The 17,345-nt window shown below is 35.8% G+C and overlaps 1 protein-coding gene across 1 annotated transcript in view; it reads right to left on the bottom strand.

The window, feature by feature from the left end:
* LOC128989241 (potassium voltage-gated channel protein Shaw-like) overlaps positions 1-17,345 on the bottom strand; it is an 83,502-nt gene that overhangs the window by 54,486 nt on the left and 11,671 nt on the right. The window contains exon 2 of the mRNA XM_054411115.1: positions 9,336-9,564. Within this exon, the coding sequence (XP_054267090.1) occupies positions 9,336-9,529 (194 nt within the window). The 5' untranslated portion in view covers positions 9,530-9,564. The remainder of the gene's footprint in view (positions 1-9,335; positions 9,565-17,345) is intronic.

The raw sequence follows: 17,345 nt of genomic DNA, 5'->3' as shown, positions 1-17,345 counted from the left end.
GTGTAACATCTTTTCATATACATTTTTAGTTTCCGTAATTGAAATATATGCAATCCGATGGTTGTTTGTTAACATTTTTTAGGCCGTGAAAACGTAAAAGAGTTTAATGCAAATACGGCAATTAATGGAAATAAATATAAATGGAGAGTTAAATTGTCCAGTAATGAGACTGTGATTTGAAAATTACAAAAAAAAGCTTATAATTTTGTTTTACAATCGCTATTTCCTCATTTAAATCAGTTTCAACATAAATTAATAAAGTGGAAACTTGGTAAAGAACAGTTTCATAGCAGAATTTCAAACCTTTGATGATATTCAGATTTTTTACTTAAAGAAGGGGTCGCAACGAATAGATTTATATGCTAAACGCCAGGTTTCTGACTTTAAAACATCTTAATTTTTGTTCAAAAGATTTTATAATTAGATAAAAATATGTTTCCCTTTTGTAGCTGAAGTTTATGTTTATTTTATTACTTTAAAGTTTTATTATTAAAATTAATTATGATTCTAACTGATTCTTGATTTATAACTGACTCCATTCTGTACAAAATGTGCAATATGAATGAAGTTATCTTGATTGATTGATTGATTCTTCTTTTTTTGTTTTTGGTAGGCCTATAGTTCTAAATTGAACGTCATCGTGTCTAAAGAAAGCTATTTTAAAATGTGTCTATAAGTTTAAATACCTCCATAGCAGGATTTCTGAATATGGGCTAACTTATATATTTGTAAACAGTTTAAAAGGGCATTCACATAAAATATTCAACAAAGACAAAATGCCTCAATATACAAAATAAAGTTTTTTTTTATGATTGTATTGATATATTAAAGGGTGAAAGCTATACTTAACCTTAGGAAAATCGCAAGAAACATCAACATGAATTTATTTATTTTATCTATTAAAAATATAAAGTAAAAAATCTTATAAAAACCCATCAATCTACAGTATTTTACTTAACTATGTTGCCTGCTTTATTTTGTATAACCCCTCATTAGAACCTTATTACATCGACTTAGTCCACTTAATTTAACTTATGATGGATATGAGGACTTAAAATCCATTCAAGAAGCTTAGATGAACTTATTTTATTTTATTATTTTAAAGTGTTTAAATTGTCAGTATCTTTACAATTCAGTACTCAATCTCAAATTTCAGGCTTCTACAACAATTCTAGCAGTCTTTCATTTCATTTCGATTGATCGTGTACGTATGCTGATCAAAAAATATGTGCCCCACAAAAATATAAACAGAAATTCCAACTATATCAGAATAATATTAGCAGTATTTTCCATATCATGTTTTTCTACTTTGACTGCACATTACACATGAATAAATTGTTCTAAAGCTCAGTTTGTTGTGATTTCACACCACTGAGTTACCACAACCTTTACATCCATATATTTACTTTACAACTCAACGCTACTGTATTACTTTGCTTTTTTACTACTGTTTCCACTTACTAGTGTGTTTTCTTTCATAAAACCTTGAATGAAACAAACAGTGAAATTACACATAGATAAATCCAAGATTAGCTTTAACAATGTTTATGTTGAATGAAATTAATGAGTGTGTATAATAATTGTTAAACTATGTTCGTCCACACAAATCACTCTATGGAATTGGTTTTACCTGTTGTGCCTAACAGTCATTGTTGTATGATTTCATTCAGTTTTACTTAATAAACAGAAAATAGAATATTTACTTCGATTATATATTTGAATAATCTAGGAATGAGCTAGGCTCATGTTGACGGACAAACTAAATGTTAAGAGTTACCTTTGAAATCGTTTTATTTGCATTAGCACTTTTAAACAAAACTACAAACGAACTTTTGGAAATCAATGGACCACTAATATGAGTTTTGAGGCCAGTGGGGTATACAAAACACAAAACAGTGGGATATTCAGTGGGGACTTCAAAAAGGAATGTCCGTTGAAATATAAATAAAATACGAGTAAAATATTGTAGCCGATGGCCGTTTGAGGAGGGGGTGCGGGGCTAAGGTATGGGATGGAGGAGGGAAATTCGGGTAATCAGGAGGGAATAAACAGGGTAATGCTAATAGGTTAGGAAAAGGTGTGTCTGGACCAAACTTAATTTCAGCGTGCTGAATCTGCTACCAATACAATTAGGAAGATTGCTGGGGACCAGAGGGACGGAGACCTTTTACCCAGATCAGAACACTTGCCTAGCCAGCTTTGATTTGAACTAATGGAACTAACTATTTAAATATAAACCTATCCTTCCACTATGAACTGAACTTGGGTAATTACTTACTTATTATTGATGAGCAAATGAGTGATATGTAATTGAATACTGAATGAGAAATAAGTATGAATTGATTTAAACTATTAAGTTACATTCTGGGAACATGTGGATTAGTATTCATGTTTCGAACGGTTGGTGGCAGAGTGCCACCAACCGGCTAAGTTGTCAATTCCTACATTTCCATAGTCGGGTGAGCCAGAAGGGCTCCCCGCTAGTTACCTGACTTAGCCAGACATTTTCCCTACTTTATTTCTACATATTACTAACTATGATAACTTATCCCAAACATCGAAGAGAAGTCCTGGATTTTACGGAGAGGTTTCCTGTGTGGAAGCCGGTTGTCGAAGAAGGAGGACAAGACTAGGAAAGGTGGGGATAGAGCATTGATGCAGTCGCGGCAGGCAACGAGATGAACATGCAGCCCGGCTTCGCGAACTGCACACACTATAAAAAATATAGCGTGCCGCTATGCGTCACAACCACCCCCCTTACGACGAAAGAAAAGAAAAGAACAGAACAGTTTTTTTGAAGGTTGGTGAAAGGGTTTGGTTTGGTGTGTTTTTTTTTTTTTTTTTTTTTTTGTGGGGAAGTTTGTCGTTCGGTTTGCTTCCAGATGTGGAAGGTTCTGACCAGCCTGGCTGTAATAGGCACCTCGGACCACCGGACTTTCCCGAACCAACCACGGCAGAGAGCGGGATCCACCCCCCCTGCGAAAAGAGGAAGGCATTGTGGGGACGACAGTTTGTTTCCCTAACCTAAAATTGGAATTGAATTGCTTTCTGTTGTGAAATAAAAAGGGACGGACAACTGCACGCACAAAAGATTTTTTTTTTTATTTTTTTTTTATTAGGTTTTCTTCTTAAGGCATTGCTGGTGCACTGTGGGGGAATTTGAGATCAGCTGGTGTGTCTTCTGGTGATGCAGGTCTTGAGAGGTGCTGATGGTATGGGCTAAGTGTTGAGGCAGCAGGCTGAGTGTAGGCAAAGAGATGTTGTGTGCTGATGACTCATGCGGACAAGGCCGGAGCATCGCAGGCTGCGCCCAAGGTGTGTTGGCTGATGACTCATGCGGACAAGGCCGGAGCATCGCTGGCTGCGCCCAAGGTGTGCTGGCTGATGACTCATGCGGACAAGGCCGGAGCATCGCTGACTGATGATGGGGGATGTAGAAGGTAAATGTCTCTTGTGGTCCAAAACAGATGTGCACGATATTTCATGATTGATTGGTATGCGGGAAAATTGTAGAGTTGTTAATTGAGTTTTGCTTTTTTATTTGATTTATTTATTATTTTTTGGTTGCTTTGATTGTGCAGTTGTCTGGTTTCTATTAAATACTGCTGGGGGAAATGAATATTTAATCAGATCGCAGATGATCATAAAAAAAAAACTTGTTCAAGGTGACTGTCGTTGTGGAAATGAAGAAGGGTTGGTCGCAAGGTGGAGGTCCGATCACTGACGGGTTGGCTCGGACTCAAAAGGTGAACCATGGGTTCGTTGGGGCCGAGCTACTCAAAACCAGACTGATGGAACTCGCGGATACCGTTTTGGGGTCTGTGAGTTGAAGGGGTTTGGAAGGATAGTAAACTGTACTTGTTGAAATTTTTTTTTTTTAACATTTCGCATGCAGAAAATTACGCATGCAGAATAGGTGCGTGCACTAAATTGCGCGTGCAGAACATTGCGCGTCGGTAAGCGCTAGAAAAAGGTGGGGATTGGTATTCTTGGGATTCTGGAGGTTGTTTCCTTATCAAGTATTTCCCTTGAGAGGCAAGGTTTCCGGTTCATTTGTTTTTTGTGTAAAAATAAAAGTACTGAATTTCTTAACTAAACTGGTAACTATTTTTCCCTAAATCTAACTACCTCTACCTTAGTGACTAATTAAGCTAAGAAGTATGAAAAGAAAATAAGGGAGGTAAAGGAAAGAATAGAAAGAGAGTTTGTCTCTAAACACTCGACTAGCTAGATCGCCACAGAAGGTGCCATCACTGAGCCCTTTCCTACGGGGGTAAAATTAAGCAAAATAAAAAATAAAATTAAATCTCCCGTGGAAAGTAATCACAAAAAAGTGATTCAATCAAAAAAAATTCTTTACTGAACTCAGTGAGGGTGCGAGAGACGAAGAGGGAGGGGTGAAAGATTTGGCCGACAACGCACGGAGGAAGACGTGTAGGGCAGCCCATCCTAAGGAAGGATACCCCGAGACTCACTTTCCCCCGGGCGTTGGCGGGGACAGCGACAGATTGAGAAGACTTAACCTAATATCACCTTAGCAGAGTGCTCCGATCTGGGTAAAAGAGGTTGATTTGGAATGTTTGAGGCGAGGGGTAAATCATTTCTGCGTCAGAACTGGTGACAGAGTGTTTTCTATTGATGGAATCAATGTCGCAAATGCGTCGCTATTTAAATGAATGTCATCACGACGCATTGACCTTCCATAATAGGCATGAAAATATTGCATGTGATTCAATTCGTCGGGGATGTCTATTACCTTAGTAAACTCTGAACGTAAAGTCAGCAAAAATTTGTTTATTTGATGCAGACGGTTGATTGCTGAAAAAGAATTCCTTATCCTTGGATAATGCGGTAACGTCGTAAACACAACTACCATCCCAGGATAATTCCGACGTAATAATCTCAGAAAAGACAAAAAGGAGTTCTTAAAAACTGTAATTCCAACATTTGCCAAAAAATCATTATTACCTAAGAAAAACAACAGTGGCATGTGTGGCTGTATCGCAGTACTATTTAACTTAACAAAACTCTTGAGCTCGGATATTTTTGCTCCAGAAATGCCCTTGACTAAGATTGGCTGTAATCTTCCAGTTGAGTGACGATTGGTTTGACAAAAATTGTAAAATCGAGTGGCATAAGAGTCACCGATTACCTGAATATTTAACGAAGATTTTTCTTGGTTCATGACCAACTCTTAAATTCACCTAACCTAATTGCAACTCGGTGAAACCCAAAACTGCTCAACCGACTACGAATAGAAATGCAGATTCGTCGAATTTACAAAGGTGATCGCTTAAAAAAAACCCACTTAACAAAATACAAGTGTAAATAAACTGGTACAAGCCTTCCTAAATGCAGGCCTACTCTAAATTCAAACTCTACTCAAAATGTTGTATCAGACACAAAACAAAAATATTCAATGAAATTGCAAAATGCATTTAAAAATCTAATTTCTTGGCTTCGAAGTGAAAGATATTTGTCGTAGGCTATGTCTCGAATTTCCAGCTAAAATGGGTAACCAAATTGTTATGAGTATACACACTAACTAAAATTATTGTATAGCTAGCAGAAAACCAGATATTGCTGTTGGCTCTACTTGACAGCGCTTACTGTAAATGGCGTGGATTCTGGCCTAATTCGAGCGTCAGCCCAGACAAAAACCGAGTTTTGGCAATAATAAAAACAAATTAAATAAATGAAATGGTAACCATAAGATTCCTGGTAACCTAAACTACTATTGCAGAACTTAAAAAACTAGCCTACTAATCATTAACAAATTTTAATAACCAAAAAACTGTCTACTGTAAAAGGTAAAGTAGGCCTAGCCTAGTAATTTTTCCCAACAGATTTGCTCTACTGAAAATTTGGACAAAAATGACTAACTAAGGCTTACTAGGGATGACCAATAGTGTGACAAAATAAGTAGTAAAGACAATTCATATAACACAATACATTTGACAAGAATAAATAAGGCACAGGTGACAAATAACAACAGCAAATTACACTAGAACAAATTGGTGACAAATAGGCTATTGCATGAAAAATGATTTATTTAATAGGACATAGAGCACATATAACACTGACTCTACACTGGTTCACAAGGTGCTGATTTTAATTTAAAATAATCTGGTCATTAAGCCAACAAAAACACCTTGTGTTGGGCAAAGTACCACTTTAATTTAACAAAATTGGGCTGTAGGTCGTTTTAATACCCTACCTTGTACCTTACACCCACCTAATATTACAGACCAGCTAATGCCTCTTGCTAGGCTTAACTTTAAAATCGAAATTCACAACACTTGTTCACTAAATCCACTGTCCACTGCCTAGGCTCGAAAGGTGGTAAGATCTCCTGTAACATAAAAACAGACAAAACACACACAGCCCTACCAATGTCACACTAATCCTGGTTGGTCAACCTAGCCTAACCAATTTACACTTCCCTACCAATTTACTAACCAAAAACAGCTTAACTACTAGCCTACCTATCCGTGTCGGTTAAGTCAGGGAAAAATGCACTTTACTTTTTGCCAGGAGAGAAAAAAATATCCCCAGAATGTACACTTAACTTTTTTTACCTAAAAATGAAACTGAAATTGCCTAGGTTAAGTACCCTGATCTAGGCCAAAGCCTGCTACCATATGTAGCCGATGGCCGTTTGTTGAGGGGGTGCGGGGCTAAGGTATGGGATGGAGGAGGGAAATTCGGGTAATCAGGAGGGAATAAACAGGGTAATGCTAATAGGTTAGGAAAAGGTGTGTCTGGACCAAACTTAATTTCAGCGTGCTGAATCTGCTACCAATACAATTAGGAAGATTGCTGGGGACCAGAGGGACGGAGACCTTTTACCCAGATCAGAACACTTGCCTAGCCAGCTTTGATTTGAACTAATGGAACTAACTATTTAAATATAAACCTATCCTTCCACTATGAACTGAACTTGGGTAATTACTTACTAATTATTGATGAGCAAATGAGTGATATGTAATTGAATACTGAATGAGAAATAAGTATGAATTGATTTAAACTATTAAGTTACATTCTGGGAACATGTGGATTAGTATTCATGTTTCGAACGGTTGGTGGCAGAGTGCCACCAACCGGCTAAGTTGTCAATTCCTACATTTCCATAGTCGGGTGAGCCAGAAGGGCTCCCCGCTAGTTACCTGACTTAGCCAGACATTTTCCCTACTTTATTTCTACATATTACTAACTATGATAACTTATCCCAAACATCGAAGAGAAGTCCTGGATTTTACGGAGAGGTTTCCTGTGTAGAAGCCGGTTGTCGAAGAAGGAGGACAAGACTAGGAAAGGTGGGGATAGACACTGAGCTAAAATTATAACTGGAGGTAGCACTGCCATGGCAGAAGTCTGTCAAAAGCGAGTCGCTGATTTTGTTAGGTTGGTATAGCAGTAAGTTTTCTTACCATAGCAATAACATGGCTTCTTATAACTAGGTTGGTATAGCAGTGAGTATTTTTGTCATACTTGAATACTTTTAATACTTTAATAATTTTCTTTGAAATGGCGACCATACAAAGTAGGTATTTTAAGCCAAGTATAATAATAGCCATAGCAATAATATGGCTTCTTATAACTCACACCTCACGCAAACATGGCGGCTGGCGACACGCATCTTTGACATTCAGTGCTACCTCCAGTTAGAATTATAGCTCAGTGGGGATAGAGCATTGATGCAGTCGCGGCAGGCAACGAGATGAACATGCAGCCCGGCTTCGCGAACTGCACACACTATAAAAAATATAGCGTGCCGCTATGCGTCACAATATACAAAATTAATCAAGTCTAGCCTAGTTCACTTCGAAAACCACCGTCTCTCTGTGGTAGCTCTTATACATAGGTCATAAAAGCGATATTTTGTAGTGTTATAATTGTATACGTTTTGTTGCTATGAATTGCATTTAGTAAAACTAGCCGGATAACTATAATATGGGGTGGATAAAAAAAATTTCATCCATTGAAAAAGCGTGTTATACATTTATTCCCAGTAAAACCGTAATTAATACTGAACCTCTGAAATAAAAATTCTTGCTTGCATAAAAAACTCAAGGTATAAATAATATTGTTTATCGTTTCATCAGGTCTAAATACATTACAACCATCACATTACTTGTGATTTTATTGATTTATTTATATTGATAGGGCTCAGTTTTTTTTCTGGAATTAAATTTATAAATATAAATTTGATTCAAAACACAAGTATAGGTGAAATTGTCAAAACAACAAGCAAACAACGCAAACGAAACTGAACCAACAGAGATAAGGACGGAAGCGCCCAAGCCCAAATGACCTCAGCGTTACGCTTGAATTGTCAATTTGTTCATTTATACCTAGCGCTGCCTCATTTCAAGTTGGGAATATCTCTCTGTCCCGAATACTACGACTATTGAGGAGCAATGAACCCATAGTTTTGCTATAACACAGTCTTTGTCTTTATTTATCTATTTTTGTACTTAGGGGAAAACTTGTAAACATTCGAGCAGGCCCTTTGATTTTACTATTGAGAACCTGCTTGCAAAGTGTTATACACAAGACTTTAGTTGAGTCTTAAGATAAGCGTTAATCATATTGTCAAAATCGGACGTATGAACAATAAAAAAACAGATTACTTTACGTCAAACGGCACATTAAGTCCACACGTGGGGCTGCTTGAGAAATAAACCTTTGGAGTCTGAAGAAGCGTTACAACATTTTGTACCTATTCAACAATTTATTGTAGTTTACGAAACGATTACGTAATGGTGTAAACGACACGAGTAGAAAATTCAAGGTACGAGCCTTGGCGAGTACGCTACACTACTTTACCTACGACAGTGTTTACCTACGAAGTTATTAGTAGTGGTTTTTAAAACACTGCCGTAGGTAAAGTAATGTACGTGAACTACTATTTAGTAACATAGTAGGAGTAGACTACAAAGTTACTCTCAAGCGAGTACTTCTTGTGGGATTAGCTGGGTTATACCTGATAGTATGTTAGCTAATAATCCTGCATTTAGATTCCAGGGTGGCGGTCGAAGAAGTACTCGCTGAGGATGGGGTCGTAGTTGGCAAGACATCTAACATACAATATGTAACACACTAACCTGTAGTAGTTGAGGACCTGGGCTAAGACTCCAGGGTGGCGGTCGAAGAAGTACTCGTTGAGGATGGGGTCGTAGTTGGCGAGACATCTAACATACAATATGTAACACACTAACCTGTAGTAGTTGAGGACCTGGGCTAAGACTCCAGGGTGGCGGTCGAAGAAGTACTCGTTGAGGATGGGGTCGTAGTTGGCAAGACATCTAACATACAATATGAAACACACTAACCTGTAGTAGTTGAGGACCTGGGCGAAGACTCCAGGGTGGCGGTCGAAGAAGTACTCGTTGAGGATGGGGTCGTAGTTGGCGAGTGCCTCCGTGAGCCTGGACAGCCGCGTCGCCGGGATCTTCTTCAGCGTCGCCTTGTATGTTTCGTATCTGATCCCGCCAACATTCAGGATGATTCTGTTCTCGCCATCCATGGCGGCTTCGTCAGCTCACCGTCATGATAACTTTTCTGTAAAAATGTGTTTTCAGTTAACTTTAAACTAAAATGCAAAGACGCAAAATTGATTTTTTTCGCTGTGAGGAATTTTCTTGAGAAATTATTTAAGAAAGAAATTTAGGAATCTGCTTGTATTATTCTTCGTCCTTGAAGCTAGGAACGACCCCGGAAATCGTTCACATTGCTTCAGGCTAGACTTATGCGTTGCGACATTATCACTTGGATGGGATTTGAACCTGGGACCTCAGGGACCAAAGCATTCTAACCACTAGACCAGCTCGCTCCCCCGTACTAACACTATGATCATAAGTTTGTTGACAAACGATTGGCAAGTTTACCTAAAGAAATAGCATATGATTTATTCCAGTGAGCGCTTCGGTAGTTTTATTTGAAAATTACAAATCTTTGAATAAGCAACATTGGAATCAAATGTTCTTCCAGATAGTTTAAAATTGTCTTTGTACATATACATATTACTAGCTGTAACCCGCGGGCTTTGCCCCGTTTAACTTCTTAATTTTCAAGATGATCACGTTCGCATTGCGTCCTGGTTGAAGTTCGTTCGCTACGCTCACTCACCTTTCGGTTGGAGCTCGTTCGCTACGCTCACTCACCTTTAGGTTGAAGCTCGTTCGCTGCGCTCACTTGCCTTCAGGTTAGCTCGTTCGCTACGCTCACTTGCCTTCAGGTTAGCTCGTTCACTACGCTAACTCGCCTCCAGGTTGAAGTTCGTTCGCTATGCTCACTCACCTTTTGGTTGCAAATTAGCTGTTGTCATAAATTTAAAAAAAATAATAGTGCTGCACCCTGTTGGTAATCCTTGTAACTTTAATGCTATTGAACATCATAGAAGAGAACCAACTTGTTTAATTGAAACAGCTGTTAAGATTCATTAATTCAATTTCTCATAAGGTTAACATGGGAAACCTATTCCACGAAATTCTACACGTATGTACCAAGTTTCGTGGCAATCGGTTCAGCGGTGTCTGAGTTTATCACTGCCAAATATATATATATACAAACATCCTCTTTTATACTTATAGATTTAGTGACCTGATCTAAACCACTTGATGACATATTCCGCGTAAACTAAATGTAATAATTTAAGGCCCGAGGCACTTTAAACCGATATCAAGTCGGCAATACTTCTTTATGTTATTCTCGTGTGAAATTGTGACCCAACCATCCAATACTTGCGAAGTTGAGATATAATAAACGGTATCAGCATTCTGACACATACTTTCTCCCATAAGTTTGTCAACAACCTTTATCATGTGTAAGTGGTGAGAGTAAATATACGGAAATGGGATTTGTACAATTTTGTTCAGAATTTAAAGGACTATAACATGCTAAATTTTTATCAAAATCACTCGGGCCATTTTTGGGAAAATCCGATTTTTCTGTTATTTTATGGGGGTTTTAAGGGAAAATGACAGAATTTACAATAACCTTTGAACCGTACTTTTTACAGAAATGGGATTTGTACCATTTTGTTCAGAATATAAAGGACTATAACATACTAAATGTTTATCAAAATTGTTCTGGCCATTTTTGGGAAAATCATATTTTTCCGTTATTTTATGGGTTTTTATGGGAAAATCCCCATAAAAATAAAAATTTCTAAAAAATGAAAAACTATCGAAATTGTAAGGACCATAACATAAGTACTATGTTAAATCAAAGCCGGATTTTTGTCTAAAATCCTATTTTTTGTTTTTATGGGGTTTTATTGGAAAATAACATAATTTACCATAACTTTTGAACCGTAATTTTTACAGATATGGGATTTGTACCATTTTATTCAGAATTTAAAGGGCTATAACATACTAGATTTTTATCAAAATCGTTCGGGCCATTTTTGAGAAAATCCGATTTTTCCTGTTTTTATGGGTTTTTATGGGAAAATCCCCATTAAAAATGAAAATTTCAAAAAAATGAAAAAAACGCCTGGAGATACCATGGATTAGAACCTACATACCAAATTTCATCGAAATCGGACCACAGGTGTGGTCTCTAGCTCTGTACACATCCAGACACACAGACACACACACGCACACACACACATGTTTCACACACACGCACACACACACACAGACATCACTTCGAAAACCACTTTTTTGGGTCCAGGGGGACCCAAAACGAATATATCCACTCAAAACTCAAACTCGAAAATTTTGACGAAAACAATACTTTCTCCATATACTATGGTATAGGGGGAGAAAGTAAAAATGCAAATACTGTTCAAATAGAAACATTCGCAGTCGAGTAAGGTACTGTTGCGTCAACATTAAATATCCACGTGGATTAAAATATTTGCATTTTTATACTTAACAAATTATAGAGCTACTCAAGGAACAAGCAATTTATTTGTTTATTCATGAATATCCTTGAGACGTGATACACATAAATTCCCACAAATCGAAATATAAATGTAATAATGTTATTTTAAATTAGATCATCTATATTTATGTCTCAGGAGGGTATATTTTCTAATACAGCGTTTTACTTATTGGGTGGATATGCTATGAATATTATAAAGTTCGTCTTACCACACTTTTCTTTGTATTTACACTTGCTGTTAATATTTCAAACATGCTAAATACATAAAATAAGAGACAGTAGTTACGAACGACGAGTCAATTGGGTCATCTGCAGGCTTAACCCGAGACTCGACTAAGAGTAAAACGACGTTCTAAAAAAATAGGGTATTGTGTAATGGCATTTCTATTCCATGTAAATACAATATTTAAACTATTCTGATGAATGCCTATCTGGACAACTCTATGAAAATTCCGAAAGTTGTCGAAGATATTCACCGCCAGCTCCTAAAGTTCAACTTGGAGAAATTCTCAATGGGCGTAGAATTATACTGTGATCTATAAAGTCACTACAGACGATAAATACCTTGCCTCTACCTAACTCAACTTGTAAGCAGCATTGCATGTATTTAGGTTTGAAAATATTCGTCCAGATCCAAAATTATTAAATTTATACACAATGTATTGTATTAAGTAAAATTTAAAACAAAATTCTTATGAAACTTTGCTTAAAATAGGATTCTTAGAACCTAAGTTTCTGATGGGTTTATAGTTTTCAGCAGCTATGCTCCTCAGCCATCGTAGTTTACTGCAAGCGAGAAGCTGTTAAAACTTATATTATGTTTCAATTAAACCTGGTTAAAATCAACCAATCAATGTGGTTTGAGTCTTTACATGTTTAAAGACCGAAAGAAGAATAATAATATGTTTGGTACCCTCTCAGAGGCATTTTTATTGAAAAAAACCTCTCTTCAAACTTGTCAAAAGAAAGTAGTTCAAGTTTGTCCCCGATCTCCGGGGATTGAACCTGGCACCCTCACACTTAAGTATGAGATACTAACTACAAACTCAACTTCTCAAAACCCTGTGCGTATATTTATTCGTAATATATTTTCACATAATTACTTTATAGCTTCATTCCCAAATAATGTTCTCGTTCATCAAAATTTTTATTTAGTAATATTTTTACAGCCAACGCCAAGCCCCAGGCGTTCATCTTTCAGCCAGCTGATGTTTCTCTAATGGTGTTCTTCCGCTTCCAAGCAGTCATGATTTAACAACAGTTTGAGTATTTTATGAAAGAATTATGTTAGCACATTATGCTATATAAATTCAAATCGAAAAGTTGTAAGTGACAAATGAAAAGAAAAACTGTTTTTTTATTGTCTGATAAAACGTGAAGGTGTGCTATAGCTGTAATCTAAATACAATTTTATTAATTGAAACAAAACATTACATCTCAAAAATAAATTATAAATAAGTCAGTTTTTAAATAAGTCAGAGTGTGCTGTTGTAAAGTCTCCTACTTTTTAAACGTTTCTAACTTAAATACCCTCACCGCAGCAAACCTGCCGACTTAGTGAATTAAATCTAATTAAAACATAAGGTTTAACGAGTACCTAGGTTTGCTGCTACATGGAAAATAATAAAATGTGTTTTTGGTAAAATATTAATAGCTTAGTTTTTAATAAATAAATTTACCAAGTTTGATAAAAATATATCCATAAACGAGCGAAATACAACATTTTACAATATTGTCCAATAGAATAACATGGGAATTTATATCTACAATTGTTTCTATTTTCTCCGTTACCAATAACAGTACAAAAACAATTTGATATACTAAATTGTTAAAAATGAAAAAGTAAATCAGTCCTGGGCCTAGGTCTTACAGTGCCACCTACGGTAATATCATTTTTTTTCTACGCCAGTGGCATTTCACGAGAGAAGTTACGAGAGATTAAATGTTTAGTGGATGTGTCGGGGATTGAACCCGTCCGTCCCGCACCGAAGTCCGAGACGCTAACCACTTTGCTAGCAACACAACCAACACTGACTTTATATCTACACAGTATAGATATAAAGTCAATGGTAATAGCTACTTCCCTAAAGGGAAATTCTCTAAACATAGCTACTTAAAAAATAATAAAAATAGTATTCATACATCTTACTAGATGTATGAATACTACTTTTATTATTTATCATTTTTTTTCTACGCCAGTGGCATTTCACGAGAGAAGTTACGAGAGATTAAATGTTTAGTGGATGTGTCGGGGATTGAACCCGTCCGTCCCGCACCGAAGTCCGAGACGCTAACCACTTTGCTAGCAACACAACCAACACTGACTTTATATCTACACAGTATAGATATAAAGTCAATGGTAATAGCTACTTCCCTAAAAGGGAAATTCTCTAAACATAGCTACTTAAAAAATAATAAAAATAGTATTCATACATCTTACTAGATGTATGAATACTACTTTTATTATTTATTATTATTTATTTTACGCTACACTTGGTGGCGTGAAATACGTAACGAGAATATAACAATAGTAGCACATTCAAGATACGTAAGATAATATGAAACATTTCACCTACCTATAATTCTACCAACTGTTGCTTTCCACTTGCCAACAACAACTTGGAAGATCTTAAACTCGTTTGTTTATGTCTACAAAACTTATCAACAAATTGAAGTCAACCTGTTGCTCAGAATATAGCCTTGTATTTGGGTTAATATAACTCATTAATGTTCAATAAATTAATCAATTTGAGAGATTAGTCTTGTTTGTTTATCTAAAACTATTTATCTTTCAACGGCTCATTACAAACTAATTTAAGAAGTGAATGTTGACAAATTGATGGTTTAGTTTAACTATAACTTCTTGGGATGAATATAAGTTTTATGGTAGCCAGTTTGACGAAACCATATATCTTTCTATATCTTTAATAACCCACATGAAACTTTTTAAACAATAAGATTTTTTTTAATTCCCTACAAGATTACATGCAAACTTTGCAAATATTTTGATTATAATCGGGGAACATACATTTTAGCAGTACAAGTTACACCACATTTTCACTCCGATTAATGTATAAGCACTATAAAAAGTTAAAATATTCATGCATTCCTTAATTTAAGCTTTTTAATGTTTTTTCATTGTATCAATAATTTTACAGAAGCCCGTGGGTAACAGCTAGTTTTTAGCAAGTGTTAAACACATTGTTCACGCCGCTGAAATGACAGATATTCACATAATGCCTTGAAGGCTGCAATTGTCACGAATGCTAAGGGGACTGTTTGAGGAATTCTTCCAAAACAGAGTCATCTGTCACAAAAATTGTTATTATCTAAGTAGAGGCAATATGCCGGTTTAACATCACTTTAGGCACGTTTTCCCCATAAGAATAACATAGTGAGCTTTTTTGACCACTTTTTTAAAAATCCAGCTCTCGGCCTATACAAGCCTATATAAATGTTCAATACCATTGTACAACACTATTACTTTTTCAAATCCACATCCATTCACAAAATCGAGCGAGGTTTGTATGCGAACTTGGGCGCGCTCCCGGCTCATGGCGCGCTCCCTTGGACATCCTTAGTGGAAATCCATGAATTCTGGCTACTTGGGAACCCAAGCCATTTGACATATAATAAATCACCTTTTCTCCTAATAACCTTTTCTATCAAATACATGTCTTTATATTTGGTCTTTAACAATTCCTCTGTATAGAAGCCTCCCCTGATTATATTACCTTTTTCATCTTTCAAGATATAAGTCACAGGCTTTGTATTCTTTACTTCTGCTATTGTAAATAGCTCCCCTGTCCAATTCGGGGTATATCCTTTACTAAAAACATGTTTATACTTGGAAATTCTCACACTATCACCTACCTTATATCTTGGCTTTTTAACTTGCACTACTTTAGAAGTCAACCTCTCATGCACATATTTACTGTTCTTAATATTCACTTGGTTAGGCTTCATTCCTATAGATCTATGCACCTTATTATTATATTTTCGAATTAACTTTGGAAGTAAATCCAACCATTTATAACTCCCCTGAGCACTAAATTCCCTATATAACCAATTCTTTAAAGTTCTCTGAAACCTCTCCACAATTGCAGCCTTAGTTGTAGAAAATGTGTGATAGTGATTAATATTTAATTGTTTCATTAGTTTGCTAAAATATTGATTAAAAAATTCTTTTCCATTGTCAGATTGAATGTTTTTAACCCCCTTTGGTAGAATGGTTTTAATGGCTTCTGTAACCACCAAACCCGTCTTATTCTATAGCGGAGCAGCATAAGCTTTTTTAGAAAATGTATCTATTAAAGTTAAAATATATTTATTGCCAGAATTCTCTCTAGCATAGTTTTGCATATCAATTAAATCTATTTGTACAGTTTCGTTTATACCTAATACTTTAAAAGACCTTCTAATGAAATTCTTTCTTGCAGGCTTATGAAGTTCGTATGCAATTTCATTCATTTTTTATAACATCACTCTTTCCTTGTACTGTAAATATATTACCATTAGCCCCAATCAATAGATTATCTTCCATTCTTTTAAATACATAGTTTTCTGGTATATATGGTCTATTATCTATATACTTAAATCCACTCAAAGATGTGGGGTCGGCAACTAATAAATCAGGATTGTATTCCATCAAATTAAATTTTCTTCCTCCATATACAAATTTTGATCCATCATAATACATAGCTTGTGACATTAAACAAATATCATCTAAATATTCCCCCATTGGCAGATTTCTTATATATTGTTTTTTGGCATCCCAACATTTTTCTTTTTTATCAAAAGTTATAGTCTGTTCTTTTGTAACACAGTCAGTGTCATCAACGGCAGGTTTAACACGTACTAACCTTTTATTATTAAAATCCCAATAGCCTGCTTCCATTTTTTGGAACTTGTGAAACATTCACAGCATCCTTACTATCTGTACCTTCTATCAAATTGCTAAGTTTCAGTTTCTTAGCATTCCAAACACCATTCTCTGATTCTAAAAATTCATAATTATTATCGTCTTGTACAAATTTACCATCTTCTTTTCGTATTAAAGTCTGTTGTAAAGTGGGCACATCATTTAAACTTTCACCCTTTTCTACATTAGTAATTTTCCGTTTCTTAGCATTCCAAACACCATTCTCTGATTCTAAAAATTCATAATTTTTATTGTCTTGTACAAATGTACCACCATCTGTTCGTATTAAAGTCTGTTGTAAAGTGGGCACATCATCTAAACTTTCACCCTTTTCTACATTAGTAATTTTCTGTTTTTTAGCATTCCAATTTTTATTCTTAGATTCTAAAAACTCATATTTAGTTTTACCTTGTAAAAATACATCACCTTTTCTAGTTAATGTCTGACCCAAAGTTGATACATCATCTACAAACTCCCCATCTTTAACATTACCAATTTTACGGTTTAAACAATTCCAACTATCGTCTTGTAA

This window comes from Macrosteles quadrilineatus, unplaced genomic scaffold (assembly GCF_028750875.1).
Source record: "Macrosteles quadrilineatus isolate MER2022 unplaced genomic scaffold, UCM_ALF_1.0 Scaffold_3__2_contigs__length_128488019, whole genome shotgun sequence".
NCBI classification, from domain to species: domain Eukaryota; kingdom Metazoa; phylum Arthropoda; class Insecta; order Hemiptera; family Cicadellidae; genus Macrosteles; species Macrosteles quadrilineatus.
The sequence above is the reverse complement of the archived record's forward strand: the minus strand, read 5'-3'. Positions and strand labels throughout refer to the sequence as shown.